The sequence below is a fragment of the Nannospalax galili genome, unplaced genomic scaffold, assembly GCF_000622305.1.
Source record: "Nannospalax galili isolate Female #2095 unplaced genomic scaffold, S.galili_v1.0 scaffold398, whole genome shotgun sequence".
NCBI lineage: Eukaryota > Metazoa > Chordata > Mammalia > Rodentia > Spalacidae > Nannospalax > Nannospalax galili.
In genome coordinates, this window is record NW_008341813.1 from 651,805 (window position 1) to 679,505 (window position 27,701).

At 47.1% G+C, this 27,701-nt stretch overlaps 1 protein-coding gene and 1 pseudogene across 1 annotated transcript; both read left to right on the forward strand.

Moving 5' to 3' along the window:
• Positions 1-354: 354 nt before the first annotated feature.
• LOC103737590 lies at positions 355-14,429 on the forward strand (annotated as a pseudogene).
• Positions 14,430-14,671: 242 nt separating this feature from the next.
• On the forward strand, positions 14,672-24,178 carry Cckbr (cholecystokinin B receptor). Its single transcript, XM_008837378.1, has 5 exons — positions 14,672-15,174; positions 21,734-21,985; positions 22,148-22,397; positions 22,684-22,850; positions 23,040-24,178. Exons 1-5 carry the CDS (start codon positions 15,012-15,014, stop codon positions 23,588-23,590), a joined length of 1,383 nt encoding a protein of 460 aa, XP_008835600.1. The 5' UTR covers positions 14,672-15,011; the 3' UTR covers positions 23,591-24,178.
• Positions 24,179-27,701: the final 3,523 nt, after the last annotated feature.

Genomic DNA, 27,701 nt, shown 5'->3' on the forward strand with positions numbered 1-27,701 from the left:
CTGCTGAGAGTTGTTCAAAGTCAGAGCTACCAGCTGCTCTGCTGAGGTCAGCACCACCAAAGGCTGGGAACATTCAGGACTGGCTTCCTCACAAACTGTAAATTCCTTGCATTTCTCATCCCCAGATTCTTGGACCCGGAAGCCCAACGGCCCTTTCCTGTCATTGCCTTCCAGGTTTCTGTGCCTTAGTCTGCTGCTCTGAGCCTTATCCTTCACCAGCATATCCTTCGGGGCCCCATTCTTTAAAGCTGTCTCTGGGTGGCCTTCCCTTTGGTTCTAGTTAACCCTTAAGTGAATCCCTGACCTGGCAGATCTCTGCCCCTCCTTAACCAACACCCAAGTCTGCTGCCAGGTATGACCATTGAGCCAGAGCTGGTCCCTGGTTATGGGGCTGTGCTCTCCTCCAGGGACCTGAAAGGGCAACCCTGTCCCTGATTTCTATCTTCTACCAGCATTCCCGCCTGCTCCAGCTTGGGTCTGCCTGCCTTCCCAGCCAGCTCCCTCTTTGTTTAATTAACCCAAGAGAAGAACCTCCTGCGTGGGCAGGGATTGCGTAGGCAGGAGCTCAGCGAGGGAGCACATCCACACATCATAGAAACGCAGAGCCCTCGAAGCATGTAGGGAGAAGACAACCTAATCAGACATAGAGGGAGCTAGTGGTAAAAGGGGAAAGGAGCAAGCTGGGCACCCAAGGACAAAGCTGAGTGGGTTTCTCTCCTACATGGATCTTAACTGCCTCTGAGTGTGCTTTGTCAGAGCCACAGGCTGCTGGAGGCAGAGCTTATTTATTACAAGGCTCTGGCACTACTGTGTGTGAATGCTGGACTTCCTGGGTGAAACACTGATACTTTGTGGACCTGTCAGCTGCTTAGAATAAGCTGCGCTTCATGACACAGGTTATCTGGCCTCCCGTTAGGCACTGTATTCTCTTCTCTTTGGCTGTTTCTCCTGAGCATTTACTGAAGAGTTATGTACTCCCCTTTAACTCAGTTATAATACAGACTACTGAAAGAAAGGTCATACTTGGGTTACTGGGTTCAGAACATGCACCAGTGATCAAAACCTCCCCAAGGAAAATGTACATTATTCTAGCTGCAAGAATCAAGGTGGGTGGTCTAGAAGCCCCAAAATTCAAAACCAAACAAAAACCAAACACAACTTTAGCAGATCAAGACTTGAGTGAAAAAGATAGCTCCCCTCAGGATAGAACCTGGCTGTGTTTTACAGTGTCGTCTGGTTTGACTTGCTTTTTGATCACTTGAATTTCTGGCCTATTCTTAGGATGCGGATTCAGGTATTTTCCTATGAATAACCATACTTACTTTGTAGTTTCCTTTGCTCTGATCTAAACCCTCCCTGCTTCCTGTTCTGCACACCCTCATTGTCTCCAAATTCTGGATGGTCCTTGGTACAGATAGAATTTCCTTATTTGGAGAAATGAGCTTCTGCCCTCTTAGCACATTTCTACTCCCCCCACCAGCCCTGCACATAGAATCTCTCTCTTCTTCACTCTCCACTGTGACTATTATTTAGTATTATTTCCATATTTATAGACCATCTTAACGGACTGGGAATGTAGCTCAGTGGTAGAGTGCTTGCCTAGCATGAGCAAGACCCTGAGTTTAATCCACAGCACTGCTAAATTAATTAAACCATGTTCACTGTCTCCTAGCCTTCACAGTCCATTACCCATCAGCATTTAGTTAGACGATGAGAACAGACCACAGTGATGTTAAACATGTCATGCACAAAGAATTGTCAGCAATTCAAGGTTCCTGAAGCCAAGTAGGACCTTTCAGCTAGAGCCAAGGCCTGAGTATAGAAACAGAGAAAAGATAGAAAGTAAGTAATGAAAGGAGTTTGGAGGGCTGGGGAGACAGCATAGTGGGCAAAGTGCTTACCATACCTGAGTTCAGAGCCTCAGAATCATAAAGCCAGATGCAGTATGTCTAGAATCCCAACACTCCTACAGCACCTCGGGAGGTAGAGACAGGGGGATCCCCAGAAGCTTGTAGGCCAGTTAGCCAGGCCTATTATACAGTGGCAAACTTGAAACCCTGCCTCAAACAAGGTGGAAGGTTGTTCTCTGACCACCACACACATACCAAGGCACATGCACACCTGAACACACACACACACACACACACACTATACACCACACACACACGCATTATACACCACACACACACACACACACACACACAGATTTTTTTAAAAGAAATGTGGAGGGCTGGAGAGATTGCTCAGTGGTTAAGAGCACTAACTGCTCTTACAGAGGACCCAGGTTCAATTCCCAGCACCCATATGGCAGCTAACAACTACCCTTAACTCCAGTTCCAGGGGATCCAATGCCCTCTTCCGACCTCCATGGGCATTGCACGACACAGGTGCACTTACACACATGCAGGCAATATACTCATACACATAAAATAAAAAAAGAAATTTTAAAAAATGTGTGGGGAGAGGTTTGTGAAACTATTGGAGAATGGGCATGCCATAACAAAATACCACAGACTGGGTGGCTTAAATAACAGAATTAAATGTTTTTCACAGTTCTGGAGCTAAAAAAATCCTAAATCAATGTACCAGGAGATTCATTTTTTTTTTTCAAGGACTGACTTCTGGGTTTGTAAACAGTTGCCTTCTCAGTGTGTCCCCATATGATTATCCTGTGTTATGGAGAGGGAGAGGGATATGGAAGAAAAGGAGTATAGATCAATAGCTGATCACCTCCTCTAAGGACACCGGGTCTCTGGGTCCTCTAAGACCTTATTTCACGTTCATTACCTCCTTCAGAGCTTTATCCCAAATAGCCACAAAGGCAGGAGCTCTGACCCACTGGAACACAGGCAGGAAAAAGAATAATCACAAGACACGTGATTGTAGCTTCGGCATATTGAGAGCTACAGGGTGTTACAGAGCACCCAGAAGAGGCCCCTGACCCAGCTGTGTGGCAAGGCTTCTCAGAAGAGCTTTGTTCTCCATAACTCATTTTCCACGATCAGCAAAGATGTATTCTCAACTTTTTTGAACACTCTTGGTGATGATTAGTCTTACTCTTGGTGATGATTAGTCTTACTCTTGGTGATGATTAGTCTTGACTATCAGCTCTATTGGCTTGAGAGATGCCCAGGAGATCAGTAAAGAACACGTTTACATGAATCTGTGAGGACATTTCCAGAAATAATCCAATTATGGGGGCCCTGACCTAATCAATGGTTTATCTGTCGATGAATTCAAATGTGAATAGACTACAGGGAGCTAGTAGGATTATGGAAGGCGAGACGTGGGAGGAGGAAGTCACTGAGAGTCTGTCCATGTAGGGTGTATCTCTCCCTGACCTCTTCCTCCCTTACAGGAATTGAACTACGCTGCTTCACCACACCTACCTCACGATGATATATGAAATGTCTGAAACCATGAGCAAAGCAGCCTTTGCTCCCTTAGTTGTTTAGGTCACCTATTTTGCCAAAACAACACAGTAGTAAATAACATGTTCTCCTAACTCTTGTGGCAACTAAAATCAGCAGCCCCAGAAAGATGGTCTGTTCTCTATAGAAAGAGGTGGCTTTTCATACTTTTACAACTCATGTTTCATGGGGCTGGGGACCTGGACTCTCTGATGCTGCTCCTGGCGCTCAGATACCTCACTCTAGTTCCTGTTTTTCTATACTATCCACCTGGTAAAATCCCAACTTTGGATGAACTAAACCATCAACATTCTCAATGTTTGAATCCAGCTAACTGGGCTCTACAGGGAATCAGACCACTGGAAATTCAGTCACCAACTCTCCATTGGGCCCTCCCTACTGCCTGACGATCTTACCGGATTCCTCTGATCTCTGCCTTCCATCTCTGTTACATTTGGTGGGGTTTTGTTGTTGCTGTGTAACTATCTTGGCTCCTAGAATTTCAGTCTCATGCACTCATACATGCACATAAACATTACACACACATTCACATAGACAACTCACTGATAACCAGACCTCCAACTTCAGAAAGGAAAGAGAAATCATGAAGCTAGGAAGATGGTTCATTTGATGAAGTGTTCACCAAGCAAGTGTGAAGCTCCGAGTTCAAATCCTCAGAACCCATGGAAAGCTGCATGCAGTAGTGTGATCTACAACCCCAGTATTCCCACACGTTTCACTAAATTTTTCCCTTCCCGGCCTCTGGGAGACCGGCCCTCAGTCACTGGGTCTCCCCTTCTGATGCTACTTAATAAAACCAACCTAACACAGTTCTATTTGAAATTTGCAGTTTATATGACATTTGGGAGGGGGTGACCTACAAAGAAATGGCTTCTCATAACCATGTGCCATTCGAGCTCCCTGGTAGTCCCCATCATGTTTCACACAGCTGTGTCCACACACCATCTCACCCCATGGTCTGAGTGCCTCATCTCATCCTGGTCCATGCTCCCTCCGTTCACCACCCAGTCTCTCTCTCTCTCTCTCTCTCTCTCTCTCTCTCTCTCTCTCTCTCTCTCTCCTCTCTCTCTCTCTGCATTTGCCCACGCTCCAATTTGGCAGTACCTTCATCCCTCCCTCCGAGTTCCAATATGGCTTCAGCTCCACCCCTTTCCCCAGGGTGCCCCATGTCACCCACTCTTTTCAGAGGAATGAGTAATTTTCAGGCTACACTATGTAAGATGGGAAGTAAAGACAGGTGACTCTCCAGAAGACTTCAAGCCAGCTAGCAAACAGCAAAGAAGAGACCTTGTCTCCAACAAGGTGGAAGGTGAGGAACCTGAGATTGTCCTCTGACCCCCATACATGAGCCATAGCAATTGTATGCCCCCACTCACACATAAATGTGCTCATGAGAACACATCACACACACACACACACACACACACACACACACACACACACAGTAGAAACTAACAGACAGTAGCTCCACACCAACTGTACAAATCTACTGTATTAGTTAAGATTCCAGTGAGGTTGCTATGACAATACTGAAAAAAAAATTACAGAGACAAGAGTGTGGGGTTTTTTTATACAGAAGAGCCAGGGATGGTAAAGGACACACGGGCTTCTTCCTTCCTGTCACACTGACACTCCTCCCACGTTGCTTCACTGAGCCATCAGAGGTGACTTGCCCTCACAGCTACAATCAGCTTGAGGAAGGGGCAGCCAGGAAGAGAGGATTCGCTTCTGTCCTTCAGAACCTTCATCTGGAAGCTTTGCTTCTCACTTTTCTCACAGTCGCTATTCGAGCCATAAAGCACACTTTGCTGCAGAAAATATGGAGGAAAATATAGTTGTTACCTGGTTGCTCAGGACATGTTTTCAATCTTCTGATCTGCTCTTACAATTGAGATTGAGTCTCTACTACTGTCGGAGCTAGGACCTCTACTCTGCTCCGGATCCCATTCTTTCTTGACTTCTCGGGAGCCTGGCATCATTAATTAGCCTCCCCCATGCCCCCACGCCCTGCCCCCATACCTCAGACTTCTCTATATTGGAAAAATTCCATCTGAAGAAAAAGTTTGAGAGTTCAGATTAAAAATAAATCTTTCATTCCACATTCTTGTCTAGTTCTACCCTCTTTCTGTTCCTTAATAATCATATTTTAAAATACCCACCTGAGGGGCTGGAGAGATGGCTCAGTGATTAAGAACACTGGTTGTTCTTGCAGAAGACCCGGGTTCGAATCCCAGCACCCACATGGCAGCTAACAACTGTCCGTAACTCCAGGCCCAGGGGATCCGACAGCCTCTTCTGACCTACGAGGGCATTGCACGACACTGGTGCACTTACCTACAAAGCAGGCAATACATGCATACACATAAAAATAATAAAGATAATAAATAAAAAAATAGTCACCTGAATTCAGTCACTCCACTTCCTCCAGGCACCTTCAGTTTGTAGTGTACCCACCTCTCTCTGTCCTCTGCCTCAATGACTTGCCAAAACAGCTTTTTTCTAAGGTTCTCAAAGAGCTCCAGGTCACTAAATTCTGAACAGGTTTTCATTCCTTCATTTTCTCGCCCAGGAACAGCACTTGAACGGACTCAGCACATTCTCCTTAGCTCTCTTTGGGCATTGTGATCTTTACTCCCGCCTCTCCCTCCCCCCTCCTCATTTTCCTCCTCCTCATTTTCCTCCTCCTCCTCCTCCTCGTCCTCCTCCTCCTCTTCCTCCTCCTCCTCCGCTTCCTTCCTCCCCTTTTCCCCTTCCTCCTCCTTCCCCTCCCTTTCCTCCTCCTCCCCTCCTTCCTCTTTTCCCTCCTCCTCCTCTTCCTCCTCCTCCTCCTCCGCTTCCTTCCTCCCCTTTTCCCCTTCCTCCTCCTCCCCTCCTTCCTCTTTTCCCTCCTCCTCCTCTCCCTCCAAATGTTCTTCCTTCTCCTCCTCTTTTTCCTCCTCCACTTTCTCCTCTTCCCCTTCCTCCTCTCCCTTATCTTTTTCTTCTGGCTCTTCTTCCTCCATCCCTTCCTCTGTCTCTCCTCTTCCTTTCTCCATCTCTTACAGATTGGCCTTTCTTTACACGGACCCTAAAAATGTTCTTCTCCAGGTCAGCACGCAAGGGTGCTTGCCACAAAGAAGGGTGACCTAAGGTGGATCTCTGAGATGCACCTGGTGGAAGAGAACCAACACACACAGTTGTCTTCTGACTTCCACATATGTTCCAGGGCATATGCGTGCACCCACTTGTGAATAGATACAATTAATAAATAAATGTGATAAATTCCTTCAAACTTAAAAAATAGTTTCCTCAAGTCAGACCTGGTGGCACACACCTATAAGTAATCCCAGAACCTGGGAGGCTGAGGCAGGAGGATAGAAAGTTCAAGGCCAATCTTAGCTAGTGTAATCCTGTCTTGTGCTGGATAGCTTTAGTGTCAACTTGACAACCCGGGTTGAGGGAGCCTCAATTGGGGAATTGCCTCCATTGGACTGGCCTGTGGCCATGTCTGAAGGGCATCTTCTTGATGAGTGATGTGGGAGGGCCCAGCCCACTGTGGGTGGTGCCACCCCTGGGCAGGTGGGCCTGTGTTGCATAAGAAAGCAGGCTGAGCAGGGGCCAGGGGAGTAAGTCAGTAAGCAGCATTCCTCCATGGCCTGTGCTCCAGCTCCTACCTCCAGGTTCCTGCCCTGAGTTCCTACCTTGGGCTCCCAGATGAACTGTGACCTGGGATATGTAAGCTAAATAAACCCTTTCCTCCCCAAGTTGGTAGTGGTCAGAGTATTTTGTCACAGCAATGAAGAAACAAACTAAGTGATGCTTCAAAAAATTTTACATATATAGTCCAGGTTTCCGATTCTCTAGTTTTATCGTATATTCTCTCTTTAATTGTATACTCAGTTTCCTACTATAGTTTCTCCTTAGAGGCCTAAGAGGCAAGTGAAATTTAACATGTCTAAATCTGCTAGTAGAAGTTGACTTCAGTGTGTGTGTGTGTGTGTGTGTGTGTGTGTGTGTGTGTGTGTGTGTTGTGTCATCGTGGAAGATTTGGGGATTTGGAGGGGGTGGGAAGGGTTGCTTGTTGTTATTTGTCTTTTAAGAAAGGCTATCTCTATGTAACCCAGGCTGGCCTTGAATGTGTGGCAGCTCTTCTGCCTTGGCATTCCAAGTGCTGAAATTATAGGTGCAAACCACCACACTTAACTGGAAGATTAAATTTAGGAGATTTTTCAGTTCATAAAAGATGAAAAAAAAAAAAAAAACAGGAGTCTCTCACAAGCATCCTCATTAGTGTGACATTGTCTTTCAACCTTGTGTGGCAATCCCTCATGTACTGTTGTGAGACCCAGGGAAAATAGTGCGACCTGGAAATTCAGCTACTTCCTTAAGATCACCCAACTTTTGAATGCTTCATTATGAAAGCAGACTGTATGGGCTCCAAGCAAACACAGCAGATCCACATGTCCCTGGGAGATAAGGCTGTGTAGCCGATGGGCAAGAACACCATGAAGTCAAGGCCATCTGGGAGCACCTGAAAAGCAACCCAGCTCCAAAGAAACTTTTGCCTTTTGGGGGGGAATGTGGACTTCATGTTCACCAAAGGTCCTTACTGAGACCAGGGACATGATGCTGGCCACAGGTGCTGGCTACTGCCTGTGCTGGTGTCATCGCCCCATGTTCAGCCAAGAACACTGGTGTGGGACTCAGGAAGTCTTTCTTCCAGGCTTTGGACCTCATCACTACAATCTCTAGGACTGCATGAAATTCTGAGCGATGTGCAGCTGATGGGGACCAGAGACAAAGTGGGAGCCAGTGAAGCCACAGTGCTGAACACTGAGCATCTCCGCCTCTCCTTTGAGCCGATCATCAAGCAGGTGTTTGACAATGACAGTAGCTTTGATATCACAGAGGAACCCACATTCTCCCTTCCCGGAGGGTGTCCTCAGTGTTGAGTATTTGTCTACAGATTTGTAACTCCACTGTTGCCTCAATGCCACATTCCATAATCAATGGGTACACGCAGATCCTGACTTTGGGGAGACTGGATATACCTTCCCACTTACAAAAAAGGTCATGGCATTCTTGGTTGATCCATTTGCATTGGTGGCTGCTACCCTGTGACTGCCCCCACTGCTGTTCCTGCTGCTTCTACTGCCCCAGCCAAGGATGAAACCAAGGAAGTCAGGGGAGTCAGATGAGGATTCGGTCTCTTTGACTGATTCCCACAAAGTAACAAACTCATTCAACTTTGTTTGGAAAACATGGAAATAAAGGCTTACTTCTCTTAAAAATATATACTGTGTAAAACTGAGAAAAGAAGATGATCGACTTCTACACATTCTGGGAAGCCTTATTTATTTCTAGATTCATATTACAAAATCCCTGATTTTAGTTCTAATTCCTCTACCTAGTAACTTTCTGGCTTTGGGAAAGTTGCCTAATCTCTCTCTGAACCATAGTTTTTTCACCTAAAATAGTAACCGATAATACTGGGCCTGCATCAGGGAAATGCAAACTAAAACTGCTGGCAGATTCCATCTCACTCAACTTGGAATGGCTATCATTAAGAAAAGCAACAATAGCAGATGCTGGAGAGGATGTGGGGAACAGCAGCCCGATTCACTGATGGTAGGAGTGTAAACTAATCCAGCCATTATGGAACTCAGTAGGAAGGTCTCTCAAAAAATTAAACGTAGAACTACAGGGCTGGAGAGATGGCTCAGCAGTTAAGAATACTGGCTACTCTTGCAGAGAATCTAGGTTTGGGTCCTAGCACCCACATGGTGGGTATTAACCATCCACAACTCCAGTTCCAGGGAATCCAATACCCTCTTCTGGTCTCTGCAGGCATTGCACACACAGGTACATGTGTACACATGCAGACAGAGCACTCATACACATAAAATAAAAATAAATAAATCAAAATTTATCTTTAAATAGAACTACCAGGACTGGAGAGATGGGTCAGTGGTAAAGCACTTGGTGGCCAGCAAGAGGGCCAGAATTCAGATCCCTAGACGCATGTGAATGCACACTCTGCATGATGACCTGCCGGTAATTCTAACCTATGAAGGAAGAGGCAAGGGATCTCCAGAACAACCTGATTAGTGGAACTAGCCATATCTGTGAGCTCTGGGCTTGATTGAGAGACCATGCCTCAAGGAAGAAGGCTGGAAGAGCAATCGAGGAAATCCTAACAACAGCTTTGGGCCAGACACATACACATATGTGCACACGCATGCATACCCATACACATGCACCTGCACACGGACATGCACCCTCATGCATGTAAACACCACACACATATACACATGAAAAGAAGATGAAAAAAAGAAGAGCCAGAGAGATGGTGCAGCAGGTAAAGGCATTTGACAAGCAAGCCTGACAACCTGGAGTTTGATCCCTGGAACCCACGTAAAGGTGGAAAAGAGAGGACTAAATCCACAAAGTTGTCCTCTGATCTCTACATGCTTGCCATAGTATGTATACACCACAAACACATCATACATGCACACACAAGATAATAATGATAAGTAAAACAAAAGAAGAAAAATAAGCTGGGTAAGGTGGTGCACACCTTTAATCCCAGCACTCAGGAGGCAGGGGCAGGTGGATCTCTGTGAGACTGAGGCCAGTCTGGTCTACATAGCAAGTTCCAGGTCAGCTGAAGCTACAGGGAGACCTTGTCTCAAAAAAGACCAAAGAAAGGAAGAGGAGAAGGGGGAGGGGGGTTAGAAATACCATTCAACCTGCTATACTGCTCCTAAGCATATACCCAAGAGACTCCATATCCAATCACAGAGATACTGGCATATTCATGTTTATTGTTGCATTATTCACAATAGCTATGAAATGGAACCTCCTAGATGTCCATCAACAGATGAATGGATAATGAAATTGTGTTGCATATACACAATGGAATGTTATTTAGCAGTAAAGAAAAATGAAATCATAAAAATGCAGGAAAACGGATGACATTGGGAAATAGTACATTAAGCTAGGTGACTCAGAGAGGCAAAAATTGCATATTCTTTCTCATCTGTGGATCCTAATATATAATGTTTACATGTACGTATCTACATGGGTAAGTGTGGGTCTAGGAGGCCACAACAGGGCAAGAGGAGAAATTAAGGAAGTAAGGGAGGGCAGGAGGATGCATATGACAGGAAAGCGGAAAGGAGGATGTGGGGGTCCATTGGGGGTGCAAGCAGATCTGAGGGATATAGGAGAAGGGGGAGGAAAATTAACAGAAACTAATTTTTAAAATACTATAATGACGGCTAATATTGCGTATGACAATTTAAAATTTATAAAACAAAATAATAGATGAACTCAAAAACAATACTAGGCCTAAATTTATAGTTCTCTGCAAGGAAAAATAGAATTAAAGGTAACAGGCCTCAAACACAGTCACTGTTACCAGTTTCTATTCAGTTATGAGAAATCTTATGGACTGTTATGTCACCATTGTCTCTTACTCTCTCCCTACAGTCTCTACATTTTGCCTTCCTACTTCCTGGACAACTTTTGGATCTATTTTCTCCATTCCTCCCATGACTTTAGTTTAAGCCATTCTCTGTCTCATGAGAATTGGCCTCACCTTTTAAATTACTTTCCACATTGCAATCTCTCTACTACTCCCACTTCTTCGATGGCTTACAAGGGTTTCCACTCTATGCCTTCCTAACTGGAAGGTGTATCATTTTTTTTATAATTGCTGTAACAAATTATACAATGTGCTCAATGGCTTAAAGTCACACATTTGTCAGCTCACAGATTTGTTTGGCCAGAAGTCTGCATAGTGTGGCTGAGCTCATCTAGGCTGAATTCTCTTCTACGGATTCCAGGAAGAACTGAGGTCCCTGTTTTTTTTTTTGGTTTTTTGTTTTTTTTAGGGCTGCCACAGGAGAACTGCTCTCAGCTAAAGACCACTCTCAGGCCTGGCCCTGTGCCCTCATCCGTCCTCTAGCTTGCAACAGCTGCTGTCATCCCTCCACAGGGTCCCCTCTCTTCAAGTCATCAATAATGCATTGAAGAGCTGAAAAGATGGCTCTGTAGTTAAGGTGTTAGCTATTCTTCCACAGGACATGAGTTCAGTTCCCAGCACCCATATTCGGTGACTCACAAATGCATGTAACTCCAGCTCCAAGGATTTGACATTTCCTTTTGACTTCAGCAGGTATATGCATGCACAAACGCACGCACACACACACATAAATTTTTAAATTAATATTTAAAAAATAGAAAGCTGGGGAGATAGGTCAGTGGCTAAAAGCAGTGGCTGCTTTTGCACAGAACCCAGGTTCCATTCCCAGTACCCACATTGGTCCTAACAACCATCCATAACTCTAGTTCCAGGGGATCTAGTGCCCTGTTCTGATCTCGGGCATTATTTGACATGGTTTCATTTACATGCATGCAGGCGATACACTCATACACATAAAATAAAATAAAAATAATAAAAATAAAGTATTTTTTAAATAGTGTATTGAGTTGAGCATGGTGGTACAGGCCTGTCATGCCAGCAGCACTGGGAGGTAAAGACAGGAGAATCAGGAGTTCAAAGTCATCTTCAACTACACAGTGAGTTCCAGGTCAACCAGGGCTGTTTGAGACACTATCTCAACACCCTACTTCATGCCCCAATAGTGTATAGAATCATTCTTGTTCTTCAAAATTCTAATTTCTGCTGCTGTCTGGCCAGCCAGAGAAAACTCTTAGCTTTTAAAGTGCTTACCTGATTCAGTTAGGATTATCTGGATAATATCTCTATTCTGAGGACAACTGATTAGTAACATTAATTCCACCTACAAAATCCCTTTTCCCACATAAAATAACCATGGAAGTCAGACCTCTTTGTAGTCACAGGTCCAGCTACACAAAGAGATGATTGTACAAGGATGAGAGTGATTAGAGGAATCACCCTAAGGAAGTCGAGAAACATCTCTGCAGAATGCTCTTTGACATGAGATCAGATAGATGAGTAAGGAAGAAAGAACCGTCCAGAAAGCATGTGTAAAAGTCCTACGACTGGAATGCTCATAAGCAAAAAGGTAATGGGGCACTGAAGGAAAGCCATTATGTCTACAGCAGAAGGAACAAAAACTACAGAAACTTAAATAAACCACCTAGAGAAATCAGCCTGAGCCAGGCCATGAGGGCTTTATAGATCCCACTGAAAGATTTCCTCTGTCCTAAAAGCAAACATCAGAAGATTGGCATGATTCGAAAGGTATTCTGAACATACACTCTGGCAACATAATAGAGGACTGCCAGTGTGGTGACCCTCGTAGGAGCCTAGGACTGTAGCACAAGAGACTGCTGAATATATAAGCAAACAGAGTCAGTCAGTAGCTAAAATCAACAGTAGTTTGTGATTAATTGAATATGGGAGCAATGTAGTTACTATTCCCCAGGAAGCAGACTCTAAAACAGAGATTACTGAGAAGGATGTTTACTGAAGAGTGCTCTAGAAGTCAACACCTGTACAAGAGAAAATGAAAACAAGGTTAGGCAAAGAGAGAGGCTGAGGAGTAATTCAGTCCCAACAAAGTCCTCAGTCAGGCTCAAAGGAGAACCTGGAGTGTTGTACACAGATTTCAGAGTCACCCTTCAGAGGGATGAGGGAACTGTGCCTTTATACCTCTGTGCTGACCAGTCATTGGATGAAAGATACCCAAGAAAGGGTTCATGACCTTGAACAAGTTGGTGTTCTGTTCAAATGACTTCCGAAGGGAGCTGATAGTTCAGTGCTGTCTTCCAGAGAATGAAACCTTCATATCTGAGGATGAGTGTGGACTTTGTGTCACAGCCTCCAAAACAAGGGAAAAGAAAAGGGTGTAAGGATGCTTCCTAAGTTTCTAGTTTGTGCATCTTAGTACCTGTACTTAGGACTGTGTATTGCAATCTCTAGCGTACTTGGTAAGCTCCTCACTACGGTGGGACCTCATCAGAGACAGACTGTATGGGAAAGGTAGTGCACAGTTCCTTAACAGGCACATGGTTTGCCTAATAAGGGAAGGCCCATCTACTTCTGTTTGCATCCCTCTCCCCTTTGTCCCCTTGCTCTCCCACACTACCGTCATCCAATGTGGGAAAAGTTCAGCAGGTTATCGTAGGCTCCACCTGTGCTAGAGCTGAGCAAACAGTACCTCAAGCTTCACTGGTCCCGGGCTCTCAGAAGAGCCAGGAGGAAAGGATGCAGGTGATGACACCCCAGGCTTAACCCTTCCTCCAATGCTTCAGCCCCTGTGAACTCAGTGCTGGCTGAACCAGATCCTTTCCAAAACATTCATAGGATATAACTCTGAATTCCCCATATAGCCAGACCCCACCCAGCCCTAATCTCTTCCACTGATGCCCCTCCCCAAAGCCACTTCTGGAGCCAAAAAGATGAAATCCCAGCTCGTCCTGGAGTCTCTTTGGAATGGAGGAGAAGCATAACTGAAAGTGGGGAGGAGGTCAGTCCTGCCTCCGAAGCTGAGTCCCCTCTGTCTCGCACATCCACGCACACCTTCAGTTTTGTTCCTGCTGCAGCCCAGTGACCCAGTCCTCTTCTGGCCCCCACTCGTGAGAACCCCCACACCCACACAGGCGCTGCACTTGCGCTGAGTGCAAACACCCAGCATCAGCGAGTCGGGTGGGGGTGGACGCTGCCTGGAGACAAGGAGATAGTCAGATGCCTCCCCCACCCCCTCGTTTGCCTGGGCGGGGCGGGGGGGAGGGTTAGAACCCTATGCCACCTCGCACTAGTTTATTCTGGGCAGTTTTCATCTCCATTCCCGGGGCAGGCTGCGTTGTGAACATCTGCCCCTCTCCCCATTGCTGGGGATTCCTCGGGACCCTTAGGCGGAAGCCAAAGTGTTGGACTTCAGGTTAGAGGTGGACTGTGCTGGGGTAGTAGCAAGAGCTACCCCAACCCTGTCGACGGAGCTGCAGGGAGCTGCGGCTGACAGTGTTGAGATCGCGGCAGCCACTGCGGCACAAGCCAGACCAGAGCACCTGAGCAGCCCCGGGTGACCCCAGGACTCAAATCCAAGCACCACCGCCACCTCCAGGTTCTCTAAACCACCAAAGAAAGATGCAGGGCCGCCCAGCAGCTACTGTCTGCCCGCATCACCTCACCCCCTCCCGCGGGCGCGCGCGCAGGCGCCTACACACACACACACACACACACACACACACACACACACACACACACACACACACACACACACACACACACACACACACACACACACACACACACACACACACGAATTCCCCAGAAATGGGGGCATTGGTTAGGAGGCAGGAAAGGCACCGCTGAGAGAAGCCGGGAGAATGTAGCCCGGGGACGAGCCTGGGCAGCAGCGACCCAAGAGCACGCAGAACTCCAGCGGGGGAGGCGCCCCAAGTGTCACCTGGTGGGACAAAAGCCGACCGGAGCCAGAGTCCGACCAGAGCCTAGGCGAGGCTGGTGGAGGAGTGGAGCAGCCAGGGCCAGGGCTGGGGGCGGGGACCTGGAGGGGAGGGCGACGGAGTGGGCGGGAGCCGGAGCCGCCAGCACAGCGGGAGCAGGTGGAACCACTCGGCGGAGTGGAGTGGGGCTCCGCGGGGGCCATGGAGCTGCTCAAGCTCAACCGCAGCTTGCAGGGGCCCGGACCCGGACCGGGACCCGGACCCGGCGCTTCTCTGTGCCGCCCAGGTGCCCCCTTCCTCAACGGCAGCAGTGCTGGCAATCTCAGCTGCGAGCCCCCTCGCATCCGCGGAACCGGGACCAGAGGTGGGTGCCTACCTAAGCTGCTCCCGCAAACTCTAGAGGCATCCCATAGCACTGTTAGGGAGCGCTCAGGACCTCTGCACCTTCAGATGCCCTAGCTTGCCCTCCTAGTACTTCCTCCGCACCACACAGGTCCCTCCTCTTCTCACACTGGGCCCCACAGCTCCTACAGCTCCATCACACCTTCACACCACCGGTTCACACACAGCCCTTGGTCTCACACTTCCCCTATGATACCCACGATTTCTGGTCATCCCCACACAGCTGTAGAGATGGGAAGGGAAGGATGAACAGAAAACAAAAAGGAGGCTGGGCTGGTTGAGCCGCTCTCTGGATGCCTGAATGGGAAGTTAGAGTTGTAGTCTGTGACTCCCACCCTAACCCAGTCTTCCCAAGCTCTGAATTTAGCTGGTCACTGGGGTGATGCTGCTTACTACTGTCTTCCTGTTTCACTTGTCCTCAAACCGCTGCCTCCCAGATCCAAGCGCTGCTTCTATACCTTGTGTTTCTCGGGAGCCTCCAAGTTCCTTCCCCATCCCAGCTGCAGCCTCCCTCTTCCCCATCCTTGTGTCACCACCTTCTCTTCCCACCCACCCCTCATATCGCTTCCACTAAACCTATCTTCAAAGTGACTCACTCCTCCCATCAGCTAACATCTTCACTGCCTCCAACATCTTAAACTGCATTTCCCCCTTCTGGCACCAACCTTTGCTTTCAGTGTTTACTGAACACCTGCTAGACAAGACTGAACTAGACACAGCCTGCACTCTCATCAGCCCACAGTCAGGTACACAGGGAGAAAGGTGGATGGGAAAATTGGAAGCCTGGAAATTCCACAGCCTGGAAGGTCTGCAAGAAGGTACCCAAAGGAGATGGGGTCACTCATGATGCAACCTGGGAGCTAGAGTCTTAAAGTTAGGGTTCGGTAAACAGAAGGAAGGAATTGGATTCTAGGAGAGGATACAGTGCTAAGCAGGATTCTAACCTAAACTCTAGAAGTATAAGTTAAAATATAATCCACATATTTAATTACCTCATAAAATAACCTATGCTTTCTCTGTCTGGATGTCACCCACTGTTACTTAGATTCTTTCATTCCAGAAGTATTTGTTGAACCTGAAATTTTGTTAGGCAGCAAGGATATGAGTCTAACAAAGCTGACACAATTATTTCATGGAGTTCTGAGTTTAGAAAGGGAGACAAGTAATCGGGGAATGGCAGCACATAGAGAAGTATCTTGACAGATGGAGACAGTGAACTTACAAGAGGAACACCTCCAGCCTGGCACATTTGTTCAATATAACAGTTTCTGAGTGGCTGGAAACAGGAACCATTAAAGGTAAATAATCAACACTTAGGTTAGAACCAGCCTTGAGTATTTACAGAAAGCTTTAAAGCCCTTGCTAGGAGTGTAGATTTTTGTCCCTAAGGCAATGGGATCTACTGAAAGGTTCAGCAGCACTGACAGGATTAGTCGTGCTATGTAGAAAATGGATGAGAGGATGAGATGGATGCAGAAAGATGCCTCAGAAAGTGATTGCATTACACAAATCTGGCTGAAAGATGATGCTATCTTAGACTGAGGGACTGGCAGTAGGGATGGAGAGAAGTGGCTAGATTGGAGGGCTACTTCTGGAAATGGAATCAACAGAACCTGGCGACTGATTAGAAGTAGAGAGGGCAGATGAGGTCAAGGGATGACATCCAGTTTCTAGCTTGGGCAGTTGAATGGATGTTGACGGCATATCATAGAAACACAATTAAGAGGAGCTGGAGATATACCTCAGTGTTAGAGCACTTTCCTAAGTGACTGCAAGGCCCTGAATTTAATCCTTAGTAACAAAGGAGCAAAAGTAGGTTTGGAAGAGGGATTATTATAAAATCAGTTTGGAACCTACTGAATTTAAACACTCATGGTTGCCCAACAAGCTGTTGAATGCAGGGATCTGTAACTTTCATCAGAGGTCAGAACTAGAAATACAGACTTGAAAAGCCAATGCCTAGAAAAGGTACTGAAAGTAATGAGAATGGATAAAATCAATTTTTTTGGTCTTTTTGAGACAGGGTCTCCCTGTAGCCCCAGCTGTCCTGGAACTCATGATGTAGACCAGACTGGCCTTGAACTCACAGAGATCCACCTGCCTCTGCCTCCCAAGTGCTGGGATTAAAGGTGTACACCACCATGCCTGGCTATAAAATCATTTTTTTAAAAAAAACATCTCATTGTGGTGCTGGAGAGATGGCTCAAAGATTGAAAACACTGGCTGTTCTTGCAGAAGACCTGGTTTCAAATCCCAGCACCCACATGGCCGCTAACAACTGCCCATAACCCCAGTTCCTGGGGATCTGCCAGTCTAATAAATAAAATATATATTAAAAAGCCATCACACTGAATGAAAAGAACAGAGACTCTGCAACAGGACTTTACAGAAAATCAGTGCAAAAGGAAAACAGGGGAGGAAAGTCCATGAAGAGATTCACATGAAGCAGAAATAGGAGCTATGTCCTGTGGAAAGCAAGAAAGAAGAGTCTCGAGTAAACAATGTCAAATGAACAAAAGAGCCACAGACTAGTGCTATTGGGATCCAATACTCAGTTCTTGAGACCCAACTTGGTAGATTGAGGGTTGGGTCAGCAAGGAAGGGGTTATAAAATATGAGCAAGTGCAGTAGACAAAACTTCTAAGAAGTTGGAAAGAAAGAATAATGCTAGAAAGTCTGTTGAGTTGTGTGAGGGAATGAGTAGACACTTAAAAAAAACCTTAAACAAGGTCTCATATGTTGTGCCTGCTGGACTGGAACTGGGCGGCTCAGCAATTCTCCTGCATTAAGTCTCTGGAGTGCCTAGGACTACAGGTTTTCCACACCCCTGGATATTACCAGAAAAATCATGTAGTATCATTCTCACACACTCAGATACTGTCAGCAAAGACTCAAATATTTCCCATGTTCACTCAGGTTCTCAGCAATGTCCCACAATCAAGATTAGTAGCTTAACTTTACATGTTAACACCTGACATCTACAATCATTTAAATACTGCCCACACATACTTGGGAATTACAACTGCCCCCTCAGTCATTGCCTACATCACTTGGCTAGTCCCCAGTTCGCATACAGAGCTCTGAATGTAGCCCATGCTTCACCTTCAAAAGGGATGCTATCTATAGATAGATATTGTCCTTGATTATCCCAATGCCATAACTGCTATTTGGGTGTTCTTTAAACTGAAATATAACCTACATTCAAGCTGATATTACCTTTAGACTTGTAGTTGTTACCCTTCTCCAGAAATCTCCCAGAGAAATAAAGGGTTACTTTAACCCTTATTTTATTATTCTCAAAGACTAAAGTATTACTCAGTGCTCTGATATTGCCTACACACCTCTGCTCCCTTACTTAGTGTTCACGGAACCCAGGATATATCCCATTCACCCAAATGTCTCCCACAGTCAGTTGGATGCTGGATGCTCACTACAGAGTCAGACATGAATATTATGATGCCTGTATGCATACGTGACCAGACCCGACACACCAGTAAAGGCATCAGCTGCTTCAGTGCTCTGTGCAGTCTTCCTTAGAAAAACCTGACTTTTTTTTTTTTTTAAGATAAGGTGTCATGTATTCTAATCTGGCCTTGAACTCCTGACCCTCCTGCCTCCATCCTCTGAGATTACAGTGTATGTGGTGCTGGGGCTCAAACCCAGGGCTTTGTGCACGCTAGGCAAGCACTCTACCCACTGAGCTATACTGCTAGCCCAAACATAGCTTTTGTTTCATATCATGATGTCTGTATTCTTTGTTCATCCTTCTCTGCCATTATCTGTAGAGATCTTGCACAGTCCCAAGGAAGAACTGGACAGCTCTAGTCATCTGAGTCCCTTTGGCTGTTTTCTTCTCTGCTTTTATCTCAGGGGAGCTTAAGGAGACAGTACATGCTGCCTAAGGGGGTACTCCCACCTTTCCATCCCAAATTAGGGTTCTGGTCACTGAAGTCACTGTGCTGACTCAGGATACACACACACACACACACACACACACACACACACACACACACACCCCTCAAATGTCACACAACATAAGCCTTCCATAGTCTTTCCTTATAAAAAGAAAGTAGCTTGAAAAGTAGACCTATAAGAGTACAAGAACTGCATCCAAATCACAGTGTCATTGATCCCTCAAGACCCTCCAACGTGTGTCTCCCAACATATAAAGGCAGAAAGGAGAGGCATCATGGAGCACCTTTACAGAAGTAAGGGGTAGATGAGGAGAAAGAAAAACAGGTGCATTTCCAGCTTCAAAAGTTCATTCAAGAGTTACTGACCAGGGTATGTTGACTATCTCCTGCGGGAGGCATGTCAAGTGCTAGTAGACAGTGCTGAATGTGGTGAGCCTGTCCCTGTCCTCAAGAAGCTCATACTTTATTGGGGAAGAGAGAAAAGTAAATATAATAGGTTGGGAGGCTATGATAGAACATAGAGAAACAGAGAAGAAGACATGTAGGTTGAGATTTGACTGGGAGAAAGAATGTGAAGGATGGCAGGGCCCCAAGGGAGCTGCAAGAGGGAAACATTGTCGGCATCCAGGGATGAGCTTCTCTTCTGATTTAGTTCACTGATAAGCCCTGTTTGGGGATTTTTTAATGATTTATTTTATTATTTCTTTTCATGTGTGTATGCATATCTGTATGTGTATCTGTGCACATGTATCCAAGTGCCTGCAAAGACCAGAAGGCATTGGATCCCCTGGAGCTGGAGTTGAAGACAGTTGAGGACTGTGGGATGCGGGTGATGGGAGCTGAACTCCAGTCCTCTGCAAGAGCAGCAAATACTCTTAGCCAGTGAGCCAGCTCTCCAGCCCCCTGCTTGGGAATTTCTAATAGTGCTTACTCTCTGCCTATAACAACTTCTAAATAAATTGGCTATTGTTATGAGAAAACAATAAAATTTTGGAACTAAGCCAAGAGTTCATTAAGAAAAGAGACCAGTCAGCCAGAGGAGATGGCGGCACCTCTAAGCTCTTCCTACTCCACAATTTAAGAGGACCTGCCCTTGCTCTCTGGCCCTTCAAGATCCAATCTCCCTCACTCAGAGGCCATGGGTATGGATGATTCCGTCCGGTTCAATTCAATCCAATTTTGTGCAGGTCTGCATGCCTGTGATACAAAGGTCCAAAGATGAATCCATCTCCCAATAGACAATGACACAAACAAATAGGGTCAGCCTCCTGGCCCTTCTCACTCACCCAGCAGTATTAGTCCCTCCTGGGGCACCCAGGACTTCTTTTACATCTCTCAACCTCGGTCCTGTGGCAATTATCTGTGTAAGTATCTAAGATTCCCTCCTGTGAGCACTCAGATGGCAGGGAGCTTGCCACAGTCACCCCTCTTGTCCCTAGTGCTTAACACAGAGGAAGTGCTCTGTAAATCTTTATTGAGTTCAAGAATGACGAGATTATTAAAGCACATAGCAAAAGAGAAGGGGGTTCTAATAAGTGTGTAAGAAATAAGGAACATGTGTGGGTCAAAGGAATGGGAGATTAATGGCAAACGAGGTGTACAGAAAAGCCCTGCAAAGAGACGGCAGTCAATCTGATTCTTGATGCACAAGGGACTTTTAGGACTTGAGCAGGTTTACATTTATGATGGGGGTGGAAGCAGGTGGCTGATGAAAAAATATTCCAGGCAGAGAAGTCAACTTGAGAAGGAATGGAGTCACAAGTGCTCCTGATGCGTTCAAGAAACTGAGTCATCGAGTGATCTGAGTGGATGCAGCACAGGGAGGAGGTGATGGTCCCAAGGGAGGCCTTGTGGACAGTACAGAGTAGTGAATGACTGTTTTGTTTTGTTGGGGAATTGCTTGTTTTAGGAAACACAGACATGATTCAATATGGTTCTAAAGGGAGTGGGTGGTCAACAACATCAAACAGTACAGGGAGGCTCAACAGAATAGTAAAGGAAGCTTTGGATTTGGTAGTGACAGATCTTGAGAAGTGTCCAGAGATGAGGACAGGGCCTTGTACAATAACGATTTAGTGAATGGGAAAAGTTTGCAAAGAAAACCAATGCTTGGGACTAGGGAGATGGCTCAGTGGTTAAGAGCACTGGCTACTCTTGCAGGGGACCCCAGTTCAAGTCCCAGCATCCACATAGGTGGCTAACAGCTGTCTATAAGTCCAGTTCCAGGAGATCCGGCACCCTCTTCTGACCTCCGTAGGCACTGTACGACAGGGTGCACTTACATACGTGCAGGCAATACACTCACATACATAAAATTAAAAAATTAATTTTTTTTTAAAAAAAGAAAGAAAAACAACGTTTGCAATTGACCCTAAGGAGAGAGAGATTTTAAGGAAGAGCCTAGTTGGGCCAATTTCACAAAGGCTCAGCGTTTTGATGGTAAAGAACTTGAGGTCCCCATTTACTAAGCATGCCCTGGAGTGTGGAGGGAGTGTTCTCTAGGTGTGAGGATCTGGCTGGGTACTAAGGGTTCGGAATTAAGCGGTATTGAGGATCTGGCTGAATGGAACCCAGACCCTCTCCTGCCATCTCCCCTTTTCTGCCCAGAACTGGAACTGGCCATCAGAGTCACCCTGTATGCAGTGATCTTTCTGATGAGCGTTGGGGGGAATGTGCTCATCATTGTGGTGTTGGGACTCAGCCGCCGTTTGAGAACTGTCACCAACGCCTTCCTGCTCTCACTGGCGGTCAGCGATCTCCTGCTAGCTGTGGCTTGCATGCCCTTCACACTCCTGCCCAACCTCATGGGCACTTTCATCTTTGGCACAGTCATCTGCAAGGCAGTCTCTTATCTCATGGGTGAGTGAGACAACCAAACCTCTCCCCTGCACCCCCCGCACCCCCCTCAGGCTCATTCTCTTCCTTGACAAAAAGGATCTTACTTGATGGGGAGGAGGAAATCATACTGGTGAGCGTGCAGTACATGTTTCCAAGGTGACCCTTTCCTCTTCCCTTGCTTAGGGGTGTCGGTGAGTGTGTCCACGTTAAGTCTCGTGGCCATCGCCCTGGAGCGGTACAGCGCCATCTGCCGACCACTGCAAGCACGGGTGTGGCAGACTCGCTCCCACGCAGCTCGGGTGATCTTAGCCACGTGGCTGCTGTCTGGACTGCTTATGATACCCTACCCTGTGTACACTGTGGTGCAGCCAGTGGGGCCTCGGGTGCTGCAGTGCGTGCATCGCTGGCCCAGTGCGAGGGTCCGCCAAACCTGGTGAGACGCCGACCCCCACCCCGCCCATCTTAAGAATCCCCTTCTTCATTTCCATCAAATGACTACATCCATTCCGCCGAGCAGTCCTGCTCCAAGAATGCCGCCCCCCAGCCCCATAGCCCCCTCACACTGGAATTCCAATTTGGGGCCCCTCGCCGGTTCTCTTGCGCATCCCCAGATCCTCCCGTCTCCACCTGGCCGCAGCCCTAGCGATACTAGTCTGCCTGTTCCTCCACCAGTGACAGGCCGCCCTGAGACCCGCGCGGCTGGTCTGTGTTGTCTCCAGGTCGGTGCTGTTGCTCCTGCTCTTATTCTTCATCCCAGGTGTGGTTATGGCTGTGGCCTACGGGCTCATCTCCCGAGAGCTCTACCTAGGGCTTCGCTTTGACGGTGACAGCGACAGCGAGAGCCAAAGCCGGGTTCGAAACCAAGGAGGCCTGCCGGGTGCACCAGGTGGGTGAAATGCACCAGGGGCGGGGCTTCGGGATGGGAGTGGCATCACGTGGGTGGGTCTGAAACTAGTGAAGAAAGGCGGCTGGAGGGGCGGGGGTGAAGGCTGTGGGGGAGGAGCCCCAGAGGGGCTTGGGCTGGAATTTAGGACGACCCTGACTTCTGCTTGGACCGTCCATCCTTTGCGCCCAGGGCCTGTCCATCAGAACGGGCGTTGCCGGCCTGAGACTAGCCTGGTTGGGGAGGACAGTGACGGCTGCTACGTGCAACTTCCACGCTCCCGGCCTGCACTGGAGCTGACTGCGCTGACCACGCCCACTCCTGGGTCAGGCCCCGGGTCAGGCTCTGGCCCCCGGCCCAACCAGGCCAAGCTGCTGGCAAAGAAACGGGTAGTGAGGATGCTGCTGGTGATCGTCGTGCTCTTCTTCCTGTGCTGGCTGCCGGTGTACAGCGCCAACACTTGGCGTGCCTTCGACGCCAGGGGCGCACACCGGGCACTCTCGGGGGCTCCCATCTCGTTCATCCACTTGCTGAGCTATGCCTCGGCCTGTGTCAACCCCCTAGTCTACTGCTTCATGCACCGTCGCTTTCGCCAGGCCTGCCTGGACACGTGTTCCCGCTGCTGCCCACGACCTCCACGAGCACGCCCCCGGCCACTTCCTGATGAGGATCCTCCTACCCCTTCCATCGCTTCCCTGTCCAGGCTGAGCTACACCACCATCAGCACGCTAGGGCCTGGCTGAAGGTTTGTGGGATTGGAGGATGAGACAAAGCACATGATCCCTACAAACACTGACCCATCCAATTCCATAAGAAACACAACCCAGGACTACCACAGATGGACACCCAGCAGCATGGACAGACCCCAACACACAGAAAACTGTAGCTTTGCTGACCAATAGAAAACATGAACTTGAGTCTCTCACAGGAAAGGGGGGCACACTTCTCTTTTAGGACTGCATCCCATCTTTAGACACCTGGCACTGATGGCCCTGGACAAGCAGACACAGCATCCCAAGCAGTGAACTTTCCCTGTACAGGGAGAGCTCTGACCAGGGCTGACCTATTCCTCACATTAGTGGCACTGTCTCTCTAATGGCCACAAGCCTAACACAAGACTGACTCAGGACATTCCAGTCTGTCCCCAGTTTGACTCACCGTGCCCTTCCCCAACCGGCTTTGAAAATACCAATAGGCCAAATTGCACACCTTCCTCACAAACAGGCCTTTCAGCACTGAAAAGTGCTCTTATCCATTTCCGCTGGGAACCTTGGCCCTGCCCCTCTTCTCTCAGCAAACTTCCTCATAAAATAATAAATGACTTGGCTTTCTCCTGGACCTTCTGAATTTTGGGGGGCAGGTAAACAGGTGTGGATTTTGTCTGTTCCCTTCCATAACTACTCACTGCTGTGTACAATCCTGTGCAAAAGAGCCTGGGTCTGAGGTGAAATGGGGCCGATTGTATCCTCTGGCTTCTGGTCTCGGACCTCCCCGTACTCCAGTGTTGTAGTAGCTGAGACTCAGTGTGGGAGGTGGGATATCGATGACACATCATGATTCCTGAGCACATTCTCCCACATGGTACCATTGTTAAAGTACTACATTAACGGATGCTTATTAAATTTTTGATGAAAAGATGAAACACTACATAAGACTAAAATTATTCAATGTGTGTTTAAAATACCAGGTATCAGACCAGGACAGGTATATAGAAGTTAAAGAGTAGGGCTTTTTTTATTAAATATTTGCTCTCCTGCAGTATCAGGAACTGGCCAAGATACCACCAAATAGAAACACCTTTACTAGATATGACAACACAGACCTGTGGGTGAAGGGCTGGAGTGTGTGGCTGGGCCTCAGTTGGAGTCCCAGATCTGAACTTCTCATTTGACCATAAAACTTATCTAGCCCCAGAGAAAGGCAGTGGCCAGCAACCTTAGCTCTTCACACACAGAATGTAGCATGTGCACCTGCACACACACACACACACACACACACACACACACACACATGATAATAGATAAATTTTTTTAATCTAATTTTTTAAAAAAGAACAGCCCATAGCTCTTCAGCTAGGGGTGGTGCATTGTGATCCTTGTCCCTCTCCATGCTGGCGTGTTGGGATGGGGAGGAGGCGAGTCCTGGGGAGTTGAGGGGGTGCAGGGGAGATGGTGAGTATGCCCTAAATACATTGTACCCACAAGGCAAATTATCATAGAATAAATAGTTACAAAGAAACAGTGACACAGGTGCTGACTGGAGGTAAGCAGATCTAAGTTTTATGAGACATGAAGTGTACATCATTTTGATGCCCTTGCTACAGAAAAATAAAACAAAATTAGCAGACACAAAATTGCTAGGATACTGACCAGGGTCTTGGAAAGGAGCCCTGAAATGTAAGTGCCATTAGCTTCGCAGTCAATGCACCTCTAACATCCACCCCCTAACCACCCTAGGGAAAGTCTGGAGGAGGGAAGGACAGCGAGAAAGGAGAGCAGGTCTTCTGTTTACGACTTCTAGGGTCATTCCCATCATTGTTTCTACCAGGTTCTAGGCTGCAAGAGACTGGAGGAAGGAAAAAAATGAGGGAGAAGGCGTTCCAAGCTGTCAACTTAAGACAGTGCTAGTTAAAAATAGAATCCCAGCTGGTCTGAGGAGCTGAGGGAAGTATTAGGCCTTACTCTCTCATGCCAGCTTTTCTACCGGGTCAGGAATAGGCTGCCCTTGGGCTTCCCAGCACTTTCAACCATCCTTTCTAAAGGGATGATAAAGGCTGCCCCCACATTTCCTTCTCCATCAGGAGAGCTTGGACTCCTGATAACCACCAGAGACAGCAGGAGCTGGGCTGGGGAAGGCTGTGTTCAGCCTCTTTGAACCTGCAGCAGGAGCCTCGGAACTGTGGCCCAGAACTTAACTAAGTACAGGGGCACAGCCTGAACAACATTTTACATCTTGAAACCCCTTCACCTCAGACCCCCATCATCCACCTCTGTGCTCTATCTTGTTGCCAGATGTGAAATCCTGGGCCTCTCCCATCTGCTTTCCACTTCTTAGAATCTGGCAAAGCATGTCAGGTGTGGATCTATTACCACTATCCCCATGAACTCCTGCTTGGTCACTGCAGAAAGCATGTGTGCTTGAACAGTGCTTTCTCTCTCTCTCTCTCTCTCTCTCTCTCTCTCTCTCTCTCTCTATAGAGGAAAGTCTATGTAGGAATTCTGATAGATGTTCTGATCTGGATCCTCCTGCCTGATTTATGTCTTGGTCTGGGAATAGGATGAATATAGAGGGAAAATGGCTGAGCCAGGTGATGGGGTGAGTACTCATGAAATCTGAGGCTTCCCAGCGCTCTGAGGCAGGCATTGAGATAGACTGATCCATTTCCTTCTCAAGGCACTTTCACAGAGCATTCCTGTTCTTTCAATAGGTGAGGAAGCTTGGGCAGTCCTCGCACCTGATTCCAAAGCCTTCTCTTTCTCTCCACTAGTGTTTGGACTTCACTCAACCCCCTCAGCACTAGCCAGCCTATGTTTTAGAAGTGTGACTTGGGGCTGGAGAGATGGCTCCATGGTTAAGAACACTGGCTGCTCTTCCCGAGTACCTGGGTTTGGTTCCCAGCACCCACAAAGCAGCTAATAACCATCTGTAACTGCAGTTCCAGGGCCTTTAATGACTTCCTTGGGCCCTGCATAACACAGGTGCACTTTCATACATTCAGGCAAAGCACTCATACACATAAAATAAAAATAATAAATATAGTATTTTAGAAGTGTGACTTTTGAGAGTTATCTCAGTGAGTTTGTCTCAATGATAATAATTATATCGCCTTCACAATACCATATTTAAAATTAAGTAAATTAGTGAATGTGAAGTAGTTTATCAGTGTACCAGGCATATAACATGATAAGGGTTAAAACTGAAGTTGTTTCAAGACCAAGAGGAAGAAGCAACAGCATCAAGAAATAGGTTCTCTTCAGAAAGACAGTGCTATCATTTGGACCTAGAGGGTCCCCAAAATGCCCATATGTTAAACAAAGGTTTTGTGATATTTGGGAATGAGAATCTGTGTGTGTGTGTGTGTGTGTGTGTGTGTGTGTGTGTGTAGATGTTAAAAACTTTGTGTGTCTGTGTGCCTGTTCTTGGGTCTTTGGGTCCATATGTATATGTGGGAGCATCTATGTATATAGGTGTGCCTGCATATGTGTGTGCACGCATGTGGAGGCAAAAGGATACCTCAGATGTCTTTCCTCAGGAGCCTCTACCTTGTTTGAAACAGCATCTCTCTCTGACCTGGAACTTGCCCAATAGGTTAGCTTGGCTAGCCAGAGAGCCTCAGGGATCCACCTGTCTCTGCCTTGCAGGGTTGGGATTAAAATCATGCACTGAGTGCTTATCCTTGACCAGGAAATCTGTTTCAAACTTCTGCCTCCCAAGGTTCAGGAACCATTGCGGAAGAGGGACCAGAAAGATTGTGAGAGCCAGAAGTGGTAGATGACCACAAGGAAACAGAGTCTTCCAGACAGCTGGTCAGCTGCTCACATGAACTCACAGCAGTGGTGACAGCATATGCAAGTCCCATGCAAGTTTAAACCAGAAAAAAAAAATTCTAGCATAGACATGAAGATGTGGACAAGAAACCCCAACCCAACCTAAGGAAATTTTGACAACCAATGGCTGTGGCGAAGGAGAGAAAGCAGTCTCTTTCAAGGATGGGACTCTTGGTAGGTTGACAAGCTGCCAGTGGATGGACCCACACTGATGGACTTTTACAGACACAAATTAGACTTAATGGACCTCATTATATATTACAGAAAATATTAAACTGAGAGGGGGAATAAGGGGAAGTGATCTCCC